This window comes from Puma concolor, chromosome E1 (genome assembly GCF_028749965.1).
Source record: "Puma concolor isolate L17-30 chromosome E1, mPumCon1.1.hap2, whole genome shotgun sequence".
Lineage (NCBI taxonomy): Eukaryota > Metazoa > Chordata > Mammalia > Carnivora > Felidae > Puma > Puma concolor.
In genome coordinates, this window is record NC_141680.1 from 62,272,927 (window position 1) to 62,294,591 (window position 21,665).

The window sequence follows — 21,665 nt, forward strand, 5'->3', positions numbered from 1 at the left end:
ATTGGCCGACCGGCTGCCCGCTCCGGCCGTCCCGAGAGCCCATTGGGCGCCTGGCTGTCCTTCGGGACGTTCGGGCGTGGGAGGAGCCTCGAGGAGCGGCGCATCTCCCCGCCCCCCGCTTGTGGCAGTGGGCCGCCGATTGGACTCAGTCAGAGGAGGCGGGATCTCTGCTGGTATGGGGCGGGACCTGGGCGGAGCCTCAGGGAGAAGAGGCAGTGAAAGAGAGAGGACCGAGGGCGAGGCGGGGCGGGCAGCGTGGCGCTGCGGGCCCCTCTTTCTGAGCGACCCGGTCGGCCTGCGCTGGCATCCTAGCGGCCCTGGGCTCCCACGCGGTCCCGGTTCCCACGTCCTCCCCGGGCTCTCACGTCCTCCCCGCCCTCCTCGGTTCCCACGCGGTCCCCGAGTTCCCACGCTGTCCCCAGGCTCTCACGTCCTCCTCGGGCTCCCACGCAGTCCGGTCTTCCATGCCGTGGCCGGGCTCCCACTCCGTTGCTGGGCTCCCACGCGGTCCTGGCTCTCTCCCCACTGCTGCTCTGGACACGTGGGTCCCCCTGCGCCCCTTCCCTGAAAAACTCCACTTAGGGCCCAGACCTCCCAGAGGCCCGCTGGCTCCCTTCCTCCTGCAGCCCTGCCCCAGGACCTGGTCACTGAACCTGGCACCCAAGGCCCACCTCCCTTCATCTCTCAAGACTCCTGGGTGGCACATGTTTTGTTCTGACTGTCCACTCCATTCTTTTACTCAGGGTTTTTTGTTTGGTTTTTGTTTTTGTTTTTGTTTTTGGCCTCCTTCTCCAAAGTTTTAGTCACCCCCACCCCTAACGCCACTAGTCTTTGCCTGGGAGTTGTTTCCACCTGTAACCCCAAGTCCAGACCACAGGCCCTTCCCTCAGTGTCCTGTGTCCCAAAGCGGGCACTGCACTGACTTCCCTGCCCTGCAGGTGGAAGCCACAGGCACCTCGTGCCCCTTCACCTGTCTGTGCTCCCTTCGCCCGGGAAGCCCCAATCCTGCATCCCCTAACATCCAACACAGACGCCCTCTCCATGAAGCCTCTGGCCTCTACAATAAAAGTTACCCCTTAAACTATAACACTGCACGTTGGCTGGTCTTTACGCCACTTATTATAAAGTAAGTCCTTTTTTATTTTTAAAAACACACATTTACATACGATGAAATTCACACTTTGGGGGCTGCAGTTCTGTGAGTTTTGACAGATGCACGTAGCTGTGTCACCACCACCATCAAGGTACAGAACATCTCTCGACAAAACACCCAGGGGCTGCCTCTTTGAAGCCAGCCACCCCCTTACCTAGGCCACCACTAATCTGTGTTCTGTCGCTACTGTTTTGTCTTTCCCGGAATGTCACAGAGATGGAATCCTACAGAATGTAGCCTTGGGTCTGGCTTCTTCTACTCAGCACTGTGAGATCGATCCATTGGCGACTAGTATTCCACCGGGTGGTGAACCACGCTTTATCGGTCATCGATTGAGGGACGTGGGGATTGTGTCCAGTTTGGGGTAATTATGAATGAAACTACTGTAAACATTTACTTTCAAGCTTTTATATGAACATAAGTTTTCGTGTCACTTGGGTAAAAACTTAGGTATGTATTTATAATTGTGTGTGTATATATATATATATATATATATATATATATATGTAGAGAGTGTGTGTGTGTATACATATATATAGAGAGAGAGAGAGGGAGGGAGGGAGAGAGAGAGGGAGAGTAGGTATGTGTTCAACTTTATAAGAAACTTCTAGGGGCGCCTGGGTGGCGCAGTCGGTTAAGCGTCCGACTTCAGCCAGGTCACGATCTTGCGGTCCGTGAGTTCGAGCCCCGCGTCGGGCTCTGGGCTGATGGCTCAGAGCCTGGAGCCTGTTTCCGATTCTGTGTCTCCCTCTCTCTCTGCCCCTCCCCCGTTCATGCTCTGTCTCTCTCTGTCCCAAAAATAAGTAAATGTTGAAAAAAAAATTAAAAAAAAAAAAAAAAGAAAGAAACTTCTAGACTATTTTCCACAGAAGCTGTACCATTTTATGCTCATACCAGCAGTTTATGAGAGCTCAGTTTGCCCCCCTGCCCCCCCATCACCCTCAGCATTTGGTTGTTCAAATGTTTTTATTTTGGCTTTTTTTTTTTTAATTTAAAATTTTATTTTTTGAGAGAGAGACAGACAGACATAGCTCGAGCAGAGGAGGGGCAGAGAGAGAGGGAGACACAGAATCCGAAGCAAGCTGCAGGCTCTGAGCTGTCAGCACAGAGCCCGACGTGGGGCTTGAACCAATGAACTGTGAGATCATGACCTGAGCCGAAGTCTGATGCTCAACCAACAGCCACTCAGGCACCCCTGGTGTTCTCATTTTAAAAAAGTGATTCTAGGGGTGCCTGGGTGGCTCAGTCGGTTGAGTGTCCGACTTCGGGTCAGGTCATAATGTCACAGTCCGTGAGTTCAAGCCCCATGCCGCGCTCTGGGCTGACAGCTCAGAGCCTGGATCCTGTTTCAGATTCTGTGCCTCCCTCTCTCTCTGCCCCTCCCCTGCTCATGCTCTGTCTCTCTCACTCTCAAGAATGAATAAATGCTAAAAAAAAAAAAAAAAAAAAATTAAAAAAAATAAAAAGTGATTCTAATTATTTAAATACTGATCCCTTAGGTGTGCAGGGGTGTCCCGTGTCCCTATACTGATGTCGAGAATCTATTCCTAGGCTTATTTGCCATATATTTATATACCTTCTTTGGTGAAATGTTTGTTCAAATCTTTTGCCCACTTTGTAAATTGAGTTGTTTGCCTTAGGAGTTTTGAGCGTTCTTTACACGTTTTTTTTTTTTTTTTAATTTTTTTTTTCAACGTTTATTTATTTTTGGGACAGAGAGAGACAGAGCATGAACGGGGGAGGGGCAGAGAGAGAGGGAGACACAGAATCGGAAACAGGCTCCAGGCTCTGAGCAGTCAGCCCAGAGTCCGACGCGGGGCTCGAACTCACGGACCGCGAGATCGTGACCTGGCTGAAGTCGGACGCCCAGCCGACTGCGCCACCCAGGCGCCCCAACACGTTCTTGATAATAAGTCCTTCATAAGATACGTAGGTTGCGAATATTTTCTCCGTCTGTGGCTTGTCCTTCTGTTCTCTGTGTCATTCAGAGAGGTTCTTAAACTTTGTGGTTGGTGCTTTTTGTATGTTGTAGAAGCCACGGCCTGACCCGAGGACAGAACATTTTCTCCTATTTCTTCTAGAAGACTTAGAGTGTTAGGTTTCCTATCTAGGTCTGTGGTTCAGCTGAGATTTTGTGTAAGGTGTGAGGTATAGGGTGACATTTTTAAATTCTTTTTCTTTTTTGTACATGGATGTTGAATTATCCCGGTACCACCCGTTGAAAAGCTATCCTGTCTTCATTGAATTACCTTGACACTTTTGTGTAATTTAAGTGACCATATTTGTGTGGGTCTATTTCTGAGCTGTCTACACTGGCCTATTCATCTGTGTCTGAACTTTCCCCAATACCACACTGTGTTGATTAGTGCTATTCCACAGTAAATCTTTGAATCGGGTGGTGGGAGTCCTCTTTGCCCTTTTTCAAAATTACCTATTCAATTTATTTGGCTCTTCCTATACTATCTAGAATCAGCTTGTCACCATGTACAAAAAAAAAAAAAAATCCAGCTGGAATTTTGATGAGGGTATGTTAAATCTGCAGATCAGTCTGGCAAGAATGACGTCTTAACAATATTGTTTTCCAATCCATAACCATGGTATACCTCTCATTTAGGCCTAATCATTGATATCTTTCACTAGTCTTTTGTATTTTTCAGCATACAGTATTATTTTTAGCATACAAAAATACATTTGGTAGTATAATTTACCCTGTATCCTGTGTCCTTGCTAAATTCACTTATTAGTCTTGGGGATTTTTGTGGATTCTATGGGAGTTTTCACATAGACAATAATGTCTGTGGATAATAACAATTTCTTTTCCAAGGTATTTGCCTCCTTCTCCTCCTGTTTTATTGAACTGGCCAGGGCTTTCTGTACAATACTGAAGAGAAGTGGTTGGAATGTATATCATTGCCCTGTTCCCAGTCTGGGGGGGGGGGGTGGGGGAAGCATTCAGTCCTACACCATTAAATATGATGTTGGCTGTGGGATTTTGCAGCTACTTTCTACCAGGTGAAAGAAATTTTTATATTCCTCACTTGGGAAGTTTCCATGAATGAAATGTTGAATTTGATCCCTTGCATTTTCTGCATAAAATAGGATTTTCTTCATAAATATGTTAATTTGGTGAATTACATGATTGATTTTCAGATGTTAACCCACTAGACAAAAAGGCAGTGGTAGCAAGGGAAATTAGAAAATATTAGAAAATATTCTGGGGGCTCCTGGCTGGCTCAGCCAGTACAGCATGTGACTCTTGATCTCCAGGTCATGAGTTAGCCCCATGTTGGGTGTGCAGCCTACTTAAAAATAAGATAAATTTTTTAAAAAGAAGAAGAAAATACTGTTTTTCCCGCATTATATATACAATTTTTAAAATTTATTTTTTAATTTACATCCAAGTTAGTTAGCAGAGAGTGCAATCATGATTTCAGGAGTAGATTCCAGTGATTCATCCCCTATGTAGAACATCCAGTGCTCATCCCAACAAGTGTCCTCCTTAATGCCCCTTGCCCATTTAGCCCATCCCCCCCCACCCACAACCCCTCCAGCAACCCTCAGTTTGTTCTCTGTATTTAGGAGTCTCTTATGTTTTGTCCTCCTCCCTGTTTTTATATTATTTTTGCTTCCCTTCCCTTATGTTCATCTGTTTTCTCTTAAATTCCTCATGAGTGAAGTCATGTGATATTGGTCTTTCTCTGACTAATTTTGCTTAGCAGAATACCCTTTAGTTCCATACATGTAGTTGCGAATGGCAAGATTTCATTCTTTTTGATTGCCAAGTAATACCCCATTGTATGTATGTACCATATCTTCTCTATCCATTCATCCATCGATGGACATTTGGGCTCTTTCCATACTTTGGCTATTGTCGATAGTGCTGCTATAAACATTGGGGTGCATGTGCCCCTTTCAAACAGCACACCTGTATCCCATGGATAAATGCCTAGTAGTGCAATTGCTGGGTCGTGGGGTAGTCCTATTTTTAATTTTTTGAGGAACCTCCCAACTGCACCAGTTTGCATTCCCACCAGCAGTGCAAAAGAGATCCTCTCTCTCCGCATCCTCGCCAACATCTGTTGCTGCCGGAGTTGTTAAGGTTAGCCATTCTGACAGGTGTGAGGTGGTATCTCATTGTGGTTTTTTGTATTTCCCTGATGATGAGTGATGTTGAGCATTTTTTCATGTGTCTGTTGGCCATCTGGACGTCTTCTCTGGAGAAGTGTCTGTTCATGTGTTTTGCCCATTTCTTCACTGGATTATTTGCTTTTTGGGTGTTGAGTTTGATAAGTTCTTTATAGATTTTGGATACTAACCCTTTATCTGATACGTCATTTGCAAACATCTTCTCCCATTCTGTCAGTTGCCTTTTCGTTTTGCTGATTGTTTCCTTCTCTGTGCAGAAGGTTTTATTTTGATGAGGTCCCAGTAGTTCATTTTTGCTTTTGTTTCCCTTGCCTCCGGAGACGTGTTGAGTAAGAAGCTGCAGGGGCCAAAGTCAAAGAGGTTTTTGCCTGCTTTCTCCTCTAGGATTTTGATGGCTTCCTCTCTTACGTTTAGGTCTTTCATCCATTTTGAGTTTCTTTTTGTGTCTGGTGTAAGAAAGTGGTCCAGGTTCATTTTTCTGCACGTCGCTGTTCAGTTTTCCCAGTACCACTTGCTGAAGAGACTGTCTTTATTCCATTGGATATTCTTTCCTGCTTTGTCAAAGATTAGTTGGCCATGTTTGTGGGTTCTCTGTTCTGTTCCATTGATCTGAGTGTCTGTTTTTGTGCCAGTACCATACTATCTTGATTATTACAGCTTTGTAATACATCTTGAAGTCCAGAATTGTGACGCCTCCGGCTTTGGTTTTCTTTTTCAGGATTGCTTTGGCTATTTGGGGTCTTTTCTAGTTCCATACAAATTTTAGGATTGTTCTAGCTCTGTGAAGAATGCTGGTGTTATTTTGATAGGGATTGCATTGATTATGTAGATTGCTTTGGGGAGTATCGACATTTTAACAATATCTATTCTTCCAATTCATGACCTATGTATATATATTTTATTGAGACATAATTAAAACATTTATTCCCTCCAGGTTTACTGAGATTGACTTGATGCATAGAGTGAATTGCCACATAACCCTGTGCGAGTTTAAGGGGTACACAAAGGTGCTGATTTGATATTTATAGAATGCAAAAGGGTTACCGCCGTGGCGTTAGCTGACGCCTCCATCCTATCACATGGCTGTTTCTTTGTGGTGTACATAGTATTAGAGTTCTGTGTCTTTCGATGAGTTTGTACATCCGGGTAACCACCAACCTAATTAAGACATGAAACGTCACCATCCCAAGAAGCGTTACTGCCTCCTTCTGCTCAATTCCACCACATGGGCACTTCCGTGTCTTTATTCTTTCGCAGAGCAGAATGCTTTGAAATGCATCCGTGTTGTGTAGATCTTCTATCAGCCCCGTTTGGCATCATGGCAAATCACGGTATGTGGCTTTTTGTGTCTAGCTTCTCTCCTAAGGTTCTTGGTGGCAATGCAGAAGCAAAGGAATTAGCAGTGAAGCTGGTGGGAAGAATCTGAGATCCCTAAACGGGACAAAGGGAGATGTTAGGATCTTGGCGGCAGCCAAGGTGGACTGTTTGGTGGCCAACAGAATGGTCTGGGGGAGCCTTCAAACTGGGGCACGTGCAGGGTTGGAAGGAAGGTATTGGGCGATCTGCGTAAACCGAGGAAGCAGGGTAGGAGCGTATTTCTCCAGGAAGAGCCGGTCTTGACTCCCCCCAGCTAACTGCTGTTGTCTGGGTTCTTGTTTTTGCTGCGGATGCTTGTATTCAGCTTTCCTGAGTTTCGCTCTCTGATTCTGGAACCAAACCTCCAGGGTCACGGCCACTTCTTGGTTCTGCAGGCTGGGAAGGGTGTGGGTTCTGACTGGACAAGAATTCCAAATCTGCTCGTGGCTTCTCCGTGAACATTGTTCGCTTCCTTTGTGAATGCTGCTAGTGCCTTCCTTTAGGAAGGTCCCCTGGGTCTGACATCCTGAGATATACATGTGTTCCCATGCTCTGCTCCTGTGACCAAAAGAAGAAAACATTCTGAACCGAATAAAAACAAAACTGTCAAAGTTCATGGGATGCAGTCAAAGCAGTGTCTAGAGGAAAACTGATAGCATTAACATTTTTGTTAGAAAAATAAAGCTCTCATGTCAATAATCTAAGCTTCTACCTTCAAGAAACTAGAAAAAGAAGAAAAGTAAACCCAAAGCAGTAGGAAGAAACTAATAAAAAGCAGACAGCAATGAAATACAAAACATAGAATGGTAGGAAAAAAGGAAACCCCGAGGTTTAGTTCTTTGAAAAAACCAGTATTAACAAACTTCTAATCAGACTAACCAAGAAAAAGAGGGGAGAAAGTTATCAACATCAGAAATGAAAGATGGAATATCATTATAGACCCTACAGAAATTGGATAATGAAATTATGTCATAAAATATTCTATGGTCATATTCAACTTCTGTGAAATGGACCGATTTCTTGAAAAATACCTTCCTGAAACTCACCTGGGAAGAAAGAGATAACCCAAATAGCCCCATACCTACTTCAGAAACTTTGTAGTTCAAAGCCTACAATTAAGAATATTGAAGGACCAGATACTTCCACTGGGGAGTTCTTTCGAACATTTAAGGAAGAAATAACACCTGTCCTGCTTTTAGAAAAGAAGTTTTCTAAGCGTGTCCTCATTAATGCTATCTTCATTAGCACACACGCGCACACACATACGCACGCACACACACACATACACAGGAAAGAAAAACAGTAACGGTGCAGCTTTGCGGGAACAACCGTGTTTATTTTGGAAGCTCTGGTGCTGTGACCCCTGGAGCAGCCGCGACCCTCTGAGGCGCCAGAACCCTTGCCCCGAGGCCAGCCCTGCACAGTCTGCAGGGACCAGACACAGGTCGTACCGGGATCTGGCAGCAGAAACAGCCCGCCCCCCGCCCCAGGTGGATAAGCCGCTTGGCCGATGTGGGACTCCCTGCGAAGGGAGCGCTCTGAGCCCCAAAATACTCAAGCCGTGCTTCCAAATCCACACAAAAAGCCCTTGTTTCTGAGAGGCAGGCACGGGTCTCCAGGGGGCCCCTGAGGTGAGCGTTTCCCAGACCCGCTGCTGCAGGAATCCAAGTCCAGACAGCTAGCCTCTGGTAAGGGAGACATGGAGGGGAAACTGAGGTAGCCCCGAGCCCTCCTCCCAGGGTGGCAAGGGCCACGGCCCGGACTGTCTCCTCCTGACTCGTCCCCACAGAGGGGGCCGTGTGCCCTTCTCCATGGTGTCTGTGAGGACCCTGGGAGCCCCAGACAGATCCAAGTGAGGAGCCGGGCCTCTGCTCCTGTCCCCTCCAGGCAGGCCGTGCCACACCCTCTGCCCCGTCCCCCTCGCAGTCCTTCTGGCCGCGGGGAGAGCGGCCTGACAGTGTCTGCGGATGGGGCCCCCCGGACGGCTGCAGGGCAGGAGACCCAGCAGTGGGTCCGGGGCCCCCAGCCACCACCCTGAACAAGCAGCTCAGTTCCTAACCCTGCCCAGAAACCGGCCCGGCTCGGCGCTGGTCCGGTTTCTCCCCCAAGGCCTCAGGCTGCCCCTCCGGCCACCACACCCACAGGAAGGGCCCGTGCACGAGGGAGGTCCTGCCTCATCCACAGGAAACGGGGGAACCCGCTTTCGGGTTGGGAGCCGACCCCCGTGCACGGTGCCACCTGGCTCTGCTGGCTCGTGGACCCGTGGCACATCACCCGGGCCTTGATCAGTGGCCGTTGTATTCGCTCTGGTCAGCTGCCCGCACCGTGTCCTCGGTGAGTGAGGGGGGGGAACGCCGGAGGGAGGGCGGACCGGCCACACACACCCGAGGGGAACCACTCCTCGGTGGGACGTGGGGGCTGCGGGCAAACGGGACAGCACAGAGTCACGGAATCCTGGGATTTACAGGCCGGGGCCACGGTGACTCCACGTGTGGCCCAGGCTGGCAAGGTCACGAGTTTAGGAAAGGGAAAGCAGAAGGTTCCGGGCCGGGAGGGGCTCCTGCTGCTGCTGCCCTCTGTGGTGGCGTCCAGGGGGCCTGGGGGGCCTCTTCTGTGGCGGGCCCGGCCCCCAGCAGGCGGGGACAGGCCACCAGCTCCATGCCAGCAAACAAGGAGCTGCAGCCCCCGGGCCCTGGGCAAAGTTCCGGCGCTCCCTTTGGGGAGCCCGTGCCCGGCGGGCTCCACTCGGGTCCGGCCCCCTCCTCTCTGGAACCCACCAGGCCGGCCTCGGCCTCCCTGGGGACTGAGAGCGGGGAGCCATCGGGGGGAAGGGGGTGCGCAGGGCCCTGGGGCGGGAAGAGGGCGGAACTCAGCGGCTGCAGGAAGGCGTGGCTCCCGGAGAAGGGCACGGCGTCGGTCAGCAGGTCGGCTGGGCCCCCGCGGCCGGCAACAGGGCCCAGCTCGACCGGGGGCCTCTGGGCGGGGGGCCGCTGTCGGCAGGAGGCTTCAAAGTGCCTCAGGATCTGGAGGAGGAAACGGAGGGGACCGGCTGAAGGTCCCTGTGCACCCGGGAGCACAGAAGACACAGCCCCCCAGGAGCACGTGGCTCGTCCCACCTCCTCCTCCTCCGGCCACCCCCCACCGGCCACACTGTGCGCCCAGACACGGTGAACCCGCTGCTCTACAAATGCACGCGTTCTCCGTCCCCGAACCCGGCCCCGTGACGAGCCAGCTCAGGGTGGGGGTGGGGGGGTCCCTTGCCGGGTGCCAAGCAGCGCCTGACACAGATGCTGAGGAAATGAACATGCCTCAAACCCTCCGGTCCTTCCCAACTCTGCACACACGGCCTCCTCCAGCCTTCACGTCCTCAGAGACACCGTGATGGCCTCGCTGTGGCGGGGTCACCGATTCTTTGACAAAGGACAATTTAAAGACACGCCACTGAGGGTCCGAATTCTCAGCAGCCACAGAGGAGTGCAGAAGCCGGGGATGCCAGTGGGCAGGTGGAAGACGTGCTGGGGCCTGGCTGAGGGGAGAGGCCAGCAGCCTGTGGGAGCTGCCCAGAGGCTCCCCAGTGAGGGAGCCGGGCGGCCCGCACACAATTTGAGCATAACTGGGAAACGGACTCGCGTGAAAGAAAACACTTCTGCTCTCCAGGGGTCGAGCACGGACTCCTGAACTGTGACCCCAGGTGGCCAGCAGAAGGATAAATGGACCTGAGCAGGCAAGGAGGGCTTCCCGCAGGAGGCCACCCGTGGGCTGAGCCAGGCGGGATGGGGAGCTGTCTGCAGAGCAGAGCTGTTGAGCAGCAGGGCAGGGGAGAGGTCCCAGGAGCTGGAAAGATCCACAAGCCAAGGACCCTGGCTGTTCTAAGGCCCGGCCCGAACCAGCCCGGTGGCGAGGGGCAGGAATGTGGAAGCCGATCTGGGAACGGCTGGAGGAACAGCGTGCAACTTCTCCTCCGGGTCCCGGCTGCTGCCCACCTTGGTGGCCTTGTTGGTCACGGGTCCAGGGCTGCCCGCGCTGAGCTCCTGCAGCCGCGGCCGGGCGAGGAGCAGGATGTGCTCCTGGGAGAGCAGGTCGGTGCAGCCCAGGGACGCGATGGCGCCCAGGGCCCTCTGCCGGGCGGACAGAAGGTCAGCGCAGTCCACCCCCGGAGGGAGGCCCCTCTCACAGCTCTGTCCTCCTCTCGGCCCGACTACAGCCCCAAGGTGGGGGAGCCCCGGGGGTGGGCCCACTGCCCCCCCACCCCCAGGGCAGGCCCCGGGTGAGGCGGTCCCCGGCCAACCCCGCCCGCAACCCTCACCTGCCCACACCCATGCCCCCAGGCGCCCCCAGGCGCCCCCAGCCTCCGGCCAGCCCTCACCATCTGTACACACTCGCTGGTCCCGTCCAGACGGCGGGTCAGCAGTTCCAGGACCGCCTCACAGTTAAGCAGCCCACACCTGCAGGAAGGCACAAGCAGGAGGTGGGGGCGGGGGTCCGGGGCTGGGGCCGGGAGCGGGGAGCCGGTGGGGGGACTCACTCTTTGATGAAGCACTGAGCCTCCTCTCGGCTCAGAAAGGCACGCGGCCCCCGTGTCACAGTCTGGACCAGGCTCTGCTCCTGCTGGCAGTCGCTCAGGGTCACAGCCTCCACCCTACCAGGGGCACAGCGGTCAGGGTAGAGAGAGACTCCTCCGGGTCAGGCCCCAACCCAGGGTGGGACCCCAGAAAAGGACCTCACCGCTCTGCCAGGTCGCTGGGTGCCTGGCTAGCCGCTGAGGGGCTGTCGCTGCCCGACCGACTGCCTGAGTCTGAGACCTTGCCTGGGTCACCGCTCCCCCGGGATGAATTCTGGGAGCTGGAGCCGCTGTCTGGCTCGTCCCAACCCCCTCCTGCCTGCCCGGGCTGGGGTCTCGTGACTGTGACAAACAGGACCGTGGGTGAGATCGGGGGCGGGGGGCTCTGACTTGCCTCATACACCCCTCCCCGGGGCACCTCGACCAAGAAACACCAGGGAAGAGGTGACACGGGACAGAGCAGGGAACCCCTCAGAATGGTCAGGGCGGGGACTGCCGGCCTATGGCAGCAGGGGCAGTGCCGGACCCCGAGGCACAGAACTCTCAGGGAGTCCCGACAGTCCTCCTTCAGGCCAGGCCAACTCCCAGGAGCTTGGGTCAGAGCACTGCGACGCTGCGGTCCCTTCTCACCACACACCTCGCTCGGGGACGGCCCTGTGTCGACATCCCCCCGACTAGAACGCACGCGCGTGGAGGCTGGCCCCGGGCCCTGGCCTCGCGGCCGTCCCGGCTAGACCGGCAAAAGCCGGGCTGTGGCCCAGCTCACGACCCAGGCCTGTACCCGAGGCGGTGGGGCCCTCCGGGAGCCCCCGCCCCCCTTAACGCCATACACCCCAGCTCCTACTCGAAGCAACTGGCAAGAACCTGGCAAAACAGCATCCAGACGCCGCGCGATCTTTGTACGGCACGGAGGCCACAGCGAGCGCGCACAGAGCCACGGAGCCGGCGAAAGGCTGTGTGGGCCCCCGGCCCCCCCAGGACACACCGCCTCCTTCCCCGGCCTCTGAGCCAGGAGCCTGTGCCCCTTGCCGGGAAGGTCCTGTCGGCGGCTCCGCGGCCCCCTCTCGCTCCAACACACCACGGGGAGGGGCCTGCTCACCCGGACCCCCAGGAGAGTCTCACCGCTTCCTCGGGCGCCTGGGAGAGCTCCGGGGAGCGGCTTCCCGGCACTGGGGCAACCACGGCTGGCTGTGGGCGTCATGGCGGGCTGGTAGGCGTCACCCCGCGGGAGGGGCCTCCGGGTGCCGGGGCTCTCGGGCCCGGGGCGCACAGCATTGGCCACCACCTCTGCGGCCTTCTGGATGGTGGAGAGGAAGGCTTCTCCCGCAGAGCCTGCGCCGGAGGGAGAGGGACAGGGTGCCAGCCCTCTTCAGTTCTGCCACCCCACCCCCCCCCCGGAGGAGTTCAAGAGGCCAGCACGTGAGCCGTAGTGACACAGTGGAGCCCACGTGGGGCACCCAGGCCCTTCCGGAAGCTTCCCCAGTGAATGCTGCTTCAGTGCGTTCCCAGGCCCGACAGAGCCTGGCGCTCCAGCTTACGGCATGGCCGTGCCCCCAAGTCCCCCGGCCCCACGTGGGAGCAGGACAGCTAAGGGGATCGTCAGAGAGCTTGGTCCCCACGGCAGCTCACGTCCAGTACGGGTGCAGGGGTGCGTGAGTGCCCTGACGGGACCAACCACCGTCACTCCTGAGTCAGGAACAGGCAAGGCCTGCGAGCCAGGCCTGCTTTAGGAATCAGTGCTCCCGAGGTACCGGGGGTCTGAGAGCCGAGACCAGAACCGGCAGCACCCAGGCCGGCTGCGTCCACTCACGACGGGCACCGTCCCCACGCCACCGCCCTCCGCCCCTCTGAGGGACCAGGGCCTGGGTGCACGCGTACAGACCTAGCCTTCGCCCGGCTTCTCACCTGTTGGTTTCGCAGACTGGCCCTGCCTCGTTCTCCCACGGGCCCGAGCAGAGGAGAGCGCGGTGGCAGAACACCGGCCCCAGCCGTGCCACCCGCCACGCCTCCCAGGCCAGATCCGCCAGACCCTTATGCCCGCGCCCCGCACCCCCGCAGCACTCACCTGTGGGGCCCCGTTCCTTGCTGTAGCCGAAGCCCTGGAGGGCGCCCTGGGGCCTGGACTCGGAGCCCATGCCTGTGAGCAGGACCCACGTCAGTGCCAGTGTGGCCGCTCATGCTCAACCCTGTGTACCTGGGACAGCGGGGCGGGGGGGGGAACCTCAAACCCTCCCCAGGGTGAACACCCAGCGAAGGGGATGGGCGGTCGCCTACCTGCCGGAGGCAGGGCCCTGGGTGGCTGGGAGGGAGGCGGGGGCGACAAGTTGTCCGAGAACAAGGCGCTCCCCAAGTCCTAGACGAGGACGCAGAGGGCACTCGGCTCGCTGTGGTCCGGCTCTGTCCCCCCGCCCCCCTGCTCTCTTGGGGGTCCCACAGCAAGGGCGGAGCCAGGGCCCCGGGTGGTGGAACAAACATCTGGCAGTCTGTCCCGGGCTGCCCCGAGTGCCGGACTCACCTGGGCGGCCGCCCGCACCTTCTGGTACAAGCTGTTGCCGTGGAGAGGATCTGGGGGCCCCGAGAAAACTGCAGGACGGAGGCAGATGCGCAGGTGAGATGCAGCTACTGACACTCAGAGGTGTGGCTTTAATGCCCCCCCGGCCCTCGTGGTGGGCACCCCCCCGGACCCCTGGCAGATGACCCCGGCACCCCGAGGGTCAGGGGCGGCCTCCTGAAACATGGGTCTGACCTCCAGTCCCCACGCGACACCCCTTCCAGGTCAAAGTCCCTATAGTGGCAGCCACCCTTCCGCACCCCCAAGCCCGGGAGCCCCCAGATCCCCCTCATCTGGGACCCAATGCCCCCACACTGCTTTTCAGAGATATACCACCCACTGGGCCTATGGAGGCCGCACCCCGGCTGCCCCCTTGCTCATGCCCACAGAGCGGAGCCCCATGCCATCTCTTGCCGGGGTCCCTGCACTGGCTGCCTCGCTATACCCCCCTCAACCCACTCTCCACTCGGGAGCGAAGCGAGCAATCAAAGCCCCACGGAGGCTCCCGCGGCCCTGACGATACCACCTCCCTCTACGTAACAGCTTCAGGTGTGACAAATGAGTTTTTCCTAGAAGGAATTGAGTGACACCCCCGTTCCCAGTCTCTTGTCACAAATGCATCTCACTTTCTGCCCTGGCAGGTGGCCCAGGGTGCACGCCCATCGGCCAGTTGGGAATGGAACCACCGGGGTGGGGGTGGGGGTGGGGCGTGAGCCTCCCTGCTCTTCCTGCCGCACAGGAACCGCCCCCCCGCCCCCCGCCCGGGCCCCTTGTGCCTGAGCTGAGGCCGCCGTCTGCGGGCCGTCCCACCCCAGAGCCACCTCCTCTCGCTACCCCACCTCCCCGACAGCCTGTGGCAGGGTCCCCCGGGGTTGGCACTCAGAGTACAACGGACTGGGACCGGCCCAGCAGAGACTCTGGTGCCAACAAGGACCCGCTGTCTGCCGCATCCCGTGCTGCCTCAGCTGCGCCCCTGGGGTGGAGGACGGAGGCCTCCAGTGAAGAGACAGCCGCGGTTTTGGGGTGTGGGGGTAGGCCAGCACCTGGCAGGCAGGATGCTGGAAATTCTCAGGATCCCCGAGGAGCACGCGGTGGCCAAGAGCAACTAACTGGGTCCCCCTCCCCGGCGCTGCCCTCCCAGGGACCCTCTCAGGGATGGCTCCGTGGGCGTGGTTCTTGCCTCTGGCCAGCCCTTCCGGTGTCATTCAGGGCGGGGTCTGTTGACGCTGTGCCCCTGAGACCCACCGCGGCCAGGACTCCTGCCTTACCTGAGGGGAAGGTCTCAGGCCCCGTCCCCCCAAATCCCAGTTAGGGAAAAAGACACGGGACAGCCCCAGGCCCGCCTGGGGAGTGAGAGATGGAACCCCACCCCAGACCCAGCTGTGCTAGACCTAGTCCTCGACAGGCCAGAACCCCGCCTCTCTCGGGGGCCTCCCACAGACCTCCCTGTCTCGGCCCTGGGGAGCAGTCCTGCGGGGGGAGACAGAGCCCCTCTGGTGTGCCGGGCACTGGAACAGGCAGGACGGGCCTGGGCTGCCCAGGCCAGGCAGGGCACACAGGCAGAAGTGAGCCACCGTGCGGCGGCGGGCCCGGCGACGGATGGAAGGGAAAGCCCGTGACAGAGTGAAGGCGGTGGCTGGGGTGCGGGGTGCTGGGGAGAAGACGGGAGGTGAGTCCCGCTGGTGGGAGGCGCGTCTCTGTGAGGGGGCGGTGGCCAGCAGAGGGGCTCTGTGCAGCCTGCCCTGGCCGCCCCGCCCCAGCGCCCGGATACCTGCGGCTTCCTGGATGAAGGCAGGGTTGCGTTTGAGGATGAGTAAGGACGAGGAGGAGCCGTGACCACACAGGTGGAGCAGGATCTTCAGCACCTGGGGGACAGTCGCAGGGGGCAGCACAGGCCCAGAGGGCAGCCCGCACGCATCCCGCGGCGACCCTCTCCTCGTGCTTCGCCACCCGCTGGCCCGTCCCCCAGCGGAGGGTCTGCGGGGGCCGCTCGGGGACTCACCTTCAGCTTCACTCGGCCAGAGCCGCTGTGCAGACGGTTCAGAAGGTACTCCAGGAGGCACTGGCTGCTGCCCAGGGACTCGTGTGAGATTTCTGGCAGGCGCTCAGGTTAGGGAAGGAGCGAGCTGACCCCAGGCCACACGAGGCCACGCCGGCGGGGGAGAGAACCAGGCCTTCCTGCCACCAGACTTCTCCCGTGTCTTCCCCGCAAACACCCACCCGAGGCCCTGGTTTCAGGAGGTTGGGCCTCTTACGGCCTCCTGGGCCCCGCGTCATCAGTCGTGTGGCTTTTGGACCCACCCACACTTGGTCCCTACAGTAAAGGAGTTGGGGGGCCTCCGAAGGACAGGCCCCTGGACGTGGGTGACGAGGAAGGATACTGGCGATCTCCTCAAACAAGTAGCCCGGACACGGGACATCATCGTCCGACGTTCCCTTCAGGAGAACCGGGAGCTGAAAGGGAGCGCGAGCCCCTGGCATGATGAGTGGGCATCACAGGGAAATAAACCCAAACACCCATTCCCACTTGGCCCAGCGTCTGGGCATCTGGGGAGCGTGAGCCTCAGAGCAAAGACAGGACGGGGAACCTCAGGGACACTCACGGGGACAAGTGCGTGGACTCTGCTGGGTGCTCACCACAGACTACAGTTTGAAGGGCAGCGGCCTGACAGCACGAGAACACGGGCCTGAAAGTCACCTTATTTGTCCAGCAAGGCCCAAAGGGGAGCTGGACAGACTTACAGAGCCATGGAGGCCTGGGCCCAGAGGGGAGTCTCTGCACTAACACAACCGAACCGACCGGCTGCTTCACCGTCGGCCCAGCCCCTGAACACCTGCCTGACGAGGCTCAAGGCCGCCCGCTGCATCTGCTTTGGCTCTGGCCAACACCAACAACAGGCCCCGACCTCCGCTTCTCGGAGCATTCGCCACGATGAACTGACGATGGTGGACGTGGGTCTCCCACAACTCGGGGGCGTCCTTCCCTAGGACCTGAGGGCCCCGGTTTGAAACGCAACCACTAGGAAGGCCCGGGCCTGTCTCGCACGCCCTGTACGGGGGCAGGACCCCAAGTCCCGAAAGGGCCGGCCAGCTGCCGAGTTGCACGGACACTGCAGTGCTCCTGCCACAAATGGGAAGGGGCCGGGGCTGCCCGCGCGGGCGTCCGGCTGTGCCGTCTGAGACCCCAGCTGTCTCTTCCAATTCGGGTTCTGTCCGGGAGGGGATGTGAAGCAGAGGTGGCGTGCCCCGCCCACACGGCGTCGGGGATCGGGCCCCGACCCTGAGGCCACAGCGGAGAAGGGGACCCAGGAACGAGATGCTGGGGCAGAGGGGACACCAGGGGCCCAAGAACGGCCGGAGGGGCTCGAGGAGGAGGACGGGCACGGAGAGGGCCGGAGGGAGATGGAGGCGTCTGTGAGCCTGGGAGGAGGCCCCAGCGGGCGCCGAGCAGGGCCGGGAAGGGGAACAGCTCTGGCCCGGGGTGGGGGCCGCGGCCGCCCGCACTCACCCGGTGCAGGAAGCTCAGGCGGTCCCGCAGCGGCGGCGTGGACGCCATGATGCCGGCCACCTTCCGGCCCCGCCCGCGGCCGTGGACCCCCTCCAATCACCGCGCGGGCCTGGACTAGCTGGCCAATCGCTCGCGCGGGGCGGGGCCTGCAGTCTATGCCGGCAAACAACCTGAGCCTGAACCAATCCGAAGTCCCAGATCAAAGACAGACAAATTCACGAGCCACTTGCAGGGCTCGGAGAGGCCCGGCGCCGTTCCGGAAGCGAAGCAGGGGCTGGAACCGAAGCCTAGCCAAACAGAAAGCGCAGGAAAGGCGACGGGCGGAAGGCGCGCCTATCGAGAAGCTGGGCGCCGGAAAAGGACGGGCCTAAGATGGCGGCGCCCATGGGTGCCAGGAGGGGCCGCTCATGTCGGGGAACGGAGCGGTGTGGGGACGCGTGCGAGGCCGCCTCCGCGCCTTCCCCGAGCGCCTTGCGGCCTGTAGGGCCGAGGTGAGAAGGTGTCGGGCGGGGAGGGGGAGGGGGCGGGGGCGGGATCTGCCCTGGGTGACCGGCGTGGGGGGGAGGGGGGCGCCCTCCGCGACCCTCGCCCGTCCCCGTCCGCCCCCAGGCCGCGGCTTATGGCAGGTGTGTGCAGGCGTCCACGGCCCCGGGCGGCCGCCTGACGAAGGACCTCTGTGTGCAGGAGTTCGAGGCCCTGCGGAGCTGCTTCGCCGCCGCGGTAGGTGGGCGCCGCCCCGGCCTCTTCCCTTGCCAACCCCAGCCCCGCCTTGGGGAGGGGCACCGGGCGGCGGGGACCCCGGCGTCCCAGCGCCGGACCGCTGGTCGGCCGCCCCCCCTCCCCGCCCCGCCCCGCGTGTTCGGTGCCAGGCCGTACCTCCTGCCCGCCGGATCCCGCCGCCGCGGAGCTTGTGTGCCCTCGTCTGTCGAGCGAGGGGAACACCAACCTCGTCGTGAAGATGCTGGTGGCGGTGGTGGCATGTATGCGAAAACTGTCTGTGACTGGTGCTGTCGCTGGAGCCTAATGCCCAAACGAACCGCAGCCTAGTAGTCCAATGGGCACCTGCTGTCTTAGCTTCCTTGGTGTTTAGGACCCCGCGTGTGTACCGCGCGTGCATTTATAACCATAGGGCCACCCAGCACACACTGAGAGGCACCCCCGACTTCCCCCAGACAGCAACCCCATTTTGCAGAGGGTGGAAGGAGAATCTATAGGCCACTGTCCTGGGTTTGTCAGAACAGGCTTCCAGAGGCTGGTGAGTCCCTAGCCTAGCTGCACTGGCTGGTTTTCACTGGCTGGGAAGTGGGCCCCGCTGGGAACAGTTTGCGGGGTGTTTTTGGTTCTGGACTGTAACCACTCAACAGCGAGTCCCATCTCTTTCTGAGGCATTTTTTTCTGATCCCTGTTAGATCAAGTGTTGAGGCAGCAGGAGTCTCGTGAATATCACCAGTGCTTCACGAAAACGAAAAACTAGTGTTGTATTTACACATTTCTGTAAAAAACATGGAACAAGTGGGGTTAGAGGACGTAGCCGTGCCCAGAGAACCTCCATGGGGAGTTCCAGAGAGCATGAGGAGAGGGCTGCTTGTGATGAGGGTCCTGGGCTGGTGCCCAAGGCATCACCACCCAAGGTGCCTCCATTGGGTGGGGCTGGGTTGGGCCATGATGCCAGCCATCAGCTCTGTCCTCTGGAGCTGCTGGTGCAGTTGGGTGAGCTCGGCAGGATTCAGGGGACCCGTGGCTGTTTCCTGATGTTCTGGGACCGTCTTGAGCAGAGTGACTAGCTGTGGGTTAGCCACTTCTCCAAGGAGAGAGTTCACGTGTGTTCCCAGAGGGCTCAGGTCTCCTTGGACCTCTTTGTGATTATCATGGCCGAGAGCCTTTGGCCTCATCCTGCCCTTGTCAGCAGCCTCAGATCTGATGTGGGCTGTTCATCCAAGGTTGCACCTGTTCCTTGGACTTGCTTCCTGCTTCTCAGCAGCTTCCTTGTTTGACAGGCCTCCCCAGGGGACCGGATGAAGCTTCGCTGTGTGATTACTGGTGGGAAGAATTTAAGTGTAAGATGAAGATCAAACGTGTTAGTTATGCACAGATTTTCTGTCCCACCTTTTGTGGTTAGGAGTTGTCTGTTGTAGGCATCTGATCACCTGTGACTGTTTTTTTTTTTTTTTGCTTTTCTACCCTGGTCACTTGAGATGTCCCCACAGTGCGTGTGCTGCCCTCAGGAACCCTCTGCTATTTTAATGTGCCATTCTTCACAGAAGGTGACTTACCTGCAGACCCTGGGCCCCAGGCACTTGGGAGTTTGGGACTAGGGTGCTCGAGTGTCTCTCACCACGAGGCAGCGCACTGCTGAGTGTGTTTCCGCCCATCCTGCTCTCGTCCCCGGCACTTGTGTGGAGCTGCAGGAGGCCGAAGGGGCGTTGGGCTCCAGACCAGCTTCGTCCCAGGGAGCCCTGTCCCTGGGCCAGTGTTTCAGCAGCTCTGCCTCAGCGTTTCCTGTAAGAAGTTCCCGCTGCCTTTCAAGGACCAAGTGGTGTGCTGGAGGGGGGGGAAGGTCTGCACAGCACCTGGTCCAGGGTGGGCTTGGCTTTGGGAGCACGCTGTCACCAGCAGATTGAGCCCCTTGGCCCGTGGCAGCTCCGAGCAGCTGGGCCCTCTGCCACGCATCCACAACCAGGCTCTCCCACAAAGTGTTTGCTAGGAGATGGCATTTGGGGGGGGGGGGGGGTGGCTTCTGCCCTTTGCGGTCACATCTAACAAACCCATTCAAACCAAATCTTTTCTCTTCCAGGCCAAGACGACCCCAAGGGGAGGCCTTTAGGATGGACAAGCCTGCATTACATTTGTGTTTGCTGCCCACAGCCTTGAGGGACAGACGCCTGAGACATCTAGAGCTTTTAGAGTTAAAAGGACTGCACGCTCATCAGGGCAAGACGTGGGCAGACAGGGGATCTGGTTTTCTTGCCTCGTGTATGTAAGGTTTCTGGTTAGAGTAAGAAGCGACAAAGCAACAATACAGACTGTGGCAGACCACGCCGGGTCTCTGTTCTGTTGTATCCAGAGTGTGCATGGGCCCTGGGAGTACACTTGTCAAAGAATTTTCACCCCAAACGCGTTATTGGAATCTAACAGCCACCAAATGTAGTTACCAGTTTACAGGACGTACCAAAGGACGTCAACGCCATGAGGAAAAGATTCAGGCATAGGGAAGAAAACTCAGGTGCTTTTTCTGGACTTAGAGGCAAAAAAGGAGGGGCTGCCCTTCTAGAGGCTGGGAGGGTGAGGCACCAGCCAGCCCAGAGAGGGTCTGGCCTAGGAACCCAGCAGCAGTGACAGCATGTGGGGCGTCTGTCCTTCTGCGGCCTCCTCTGGGGTCAGAGCCCAAGCTCTCTTGACCCCACCCTGCAGTGCTTATGTGCAGCACACACAGCCAGTAGGACCCCCAGTGCCTGTGGCTGAGGATCCCACGGGTCCTGAGTGCCACCTGCTGGACGCTTGGGGATTGTGCTCCAAGAGCCCCTCCCAGGGGTGTGGCGGCTGTGCTACCCCTGGGCTCCACACAGCCCCTGGCATCTCAAGAGTCCCCAGCATCCACATGCTGATGGGGGGGGCAGGGCAGGTGACTACCCTCTGCTGACCCCACACACACCCCAGGGGCCTGAGGGGGAAGGGGTGGGCCTGGGACCCGAGTGATCCTTACCACAACCCCCACCACCATCACAGTGCTCCTCATGGAGCCTTGAGGGTGTGCTCTAGACCCTTGCACGCTGTCCCAGGTCCTGACAGCCTCTCGTGGGGAGTGTGTGGGTGTCCGCTGGCCACTGGCTCAGGCCCTTCCAGAACTGTCCTGCCAGGTGCCCTCCTGCCCCCATGCCTCCCAGTTCTGTCTCGTGCTTCCCATGTGTCCCTCCCCTTTGGGCCACACACCAAGATCCCTTCCAAGTTCCTTGGCCTTTGTGTTTGCTTTCTGGCTTCACTAAATTCGCCCCATCTTTAAGACTGTGTTTATGAAGGGAAATTCAACGAAACTGGCATCTGGATACGGCTGTCATCACACCCAATTCCTCGTATGCCTCTGTACTGGTCACTGGTGGTAGCCCTCGGGTGGCCCTGCGCTCAGATGGGAACCTTGAAGGCAGGGTCCTTCCCCACTCGCTCAGGGCAGCTACCCACGAGGAGGGGCGCCCGCGGCCGGCCGTGCTTTGCTGCTTCAGCCAGACTACCCGTCGCACCTGCTTGGCACCAGCGGTCAGTCCCCACCCCAGCTCTCTGCGGTTCTGGCAAGGTGGCCCCACCCAGAGGTCCCAGGTTCTTCCCCGAGGGCTGTGGACAGGGGGGGAGGTGGAGGTGAGAGCCAGGAGGCAGGGAGAGTGTGGGTGGGACCAGG

The 21,665-nt window shown here is 57.9% G+C and overlaps 2 protein-coding genes across 6 annotated transcripts; one reads left to right on the forward strand and one right to left on the reverse strand.

Moving 5' to 3' along the window:
* Positions 1–4,510: 4,510 nt before the first annotated feature.
* Positions 4,511–17,414, reverse strand: TEPSIN (TEPSIN adaptor related protein complex 4 accessory protein). Of its 2 annotated transcripts, XR_015243679.1 has the most exons (14): positions 17,276–17,414; positions 16,149–16,221; positions 15,770–15,861; positions 15,539–15,632; positions 13,732–13,799; positions 13,491–13,569; positions 13,282–13,353; positions 12,339–12,548; positions 11,381–11,558; positions 11,181–11,294; positions 11,022–11,100; positions 10,639–10,773; positions 8,894–9,678; positions 4,511–7,213 (listed from the first exon to the last, which is right to left on the reverse strand). XR_015243679.1 is itself a non-coding variant. In XM_025927737.2 (13 exons), exons 1-13 carry the CDS (start codon positions 17,321–17,323, stop codon positions 9,166–9,168), a joined length of 1,755 nt encoding a protein of 584 aa, XP_025783522.1. In that variant the 5' UTR covers positions 17,324–17,414; the 3' UTR covers positions 7,971–9,165. The 2 variants fall into 2 exon arrangements, 1 of the variants encoding a protein (XP_025783522.1); XM_025927737.2 differs by lacking the exon at positions 4,511–7,213 and having other exon boundaries at positions 7,971–9,678.
* A 145-nt stretch (positions 17,415–17,559) lies between these two features.
* NDUFAF8 (NADH:ubiquinone oxidoreductase complex assembly factor 8) lies at positions 17,560–20,311 on the forward strand. 4 transcript variants are annotated; one of them, XM_086685597.1, is made up of 4 exons: positions 17,560–17,766; positions 17,885–17,995; positions 19,483–19,539; positions 20,070–20,311. In XM_086685597.1, the coding sequence occupies exons 1-4, from the start codon at positions 17,683–17,685 to the stop codon at positions 20,097–20,099; spliced, it is 282 nt and encodes a 93-aa protein (XP_086541723.1). In that variant the 5' UTR covers positions 17,560–17,682; the 3' UTR covers positions 20,100–20,311. The 4 variants fall into 4 exon arrangements, with proteins under 4 accessions (XP_086541723.1, XP_086541722.1, XP_025783504.1 ...); XM_086685596.1 differs by having other exon boundaries at positions 17,561–17,766; positions 17,885–17,999; XM_025927719.2 differs by lacking the exon at positions 19,483–19,539 and having other exon boundaries at positions 17,567–17,766; positions 17,885–17,999.
* Positions 20,312–21,665: the final 1,354 nt, after the last annotated feature.

Excerpts from the sequence above, each read along its gene's own strand:
- TEPSIN (XM_025927737.2), bottom strand. The coding sequence starts at position 17,323 with ATGGCGTCCACGCCGCCGCTGCGGGACCGCCTGAGCTTCCTGCACCGG. Across the intron at positions 15,633-15,769 it reads CTGGCCGAGTGAAGCTGAAG|GTGCTGAAGATCCTGCTCCA; the intron begins GTGAGTCCCCGA and ends ACTGTCCCCCAG. Across the intron at positions 13,354-13,490 it reads CAGGGCCCTGCCTCCGGCAG|GCATGGGCTCCGAGTCCAGG; the intron begins GTAGGCGACCGC and ends TCCTGCTCACAG.
- NDUFAF8 (XM_086685596.1), top strand. The coding sequence starts at position 17,683 with ATGTCGGGGAACGGAGCGGTGTGGGGACGCGTGCGAGGCCGCCTCCGC. Across the intron at positions 17,767-17,884 it reads TTGCGGCCTGTAGGGCCGAG|GCCGCGGCTTATGGCAGGTG; the intron begins GTGAGAAGGTGT and ends GTCCGCCCCCAG. Across the intron at positions 18,000-19,482 it reads CTGCTTCGCCGCCGCGGTAG|TGCGTGTGCTGCCCTCAGGA; the intron begins GTGGGCGCCGCC and ends ATGTCCCCACAG.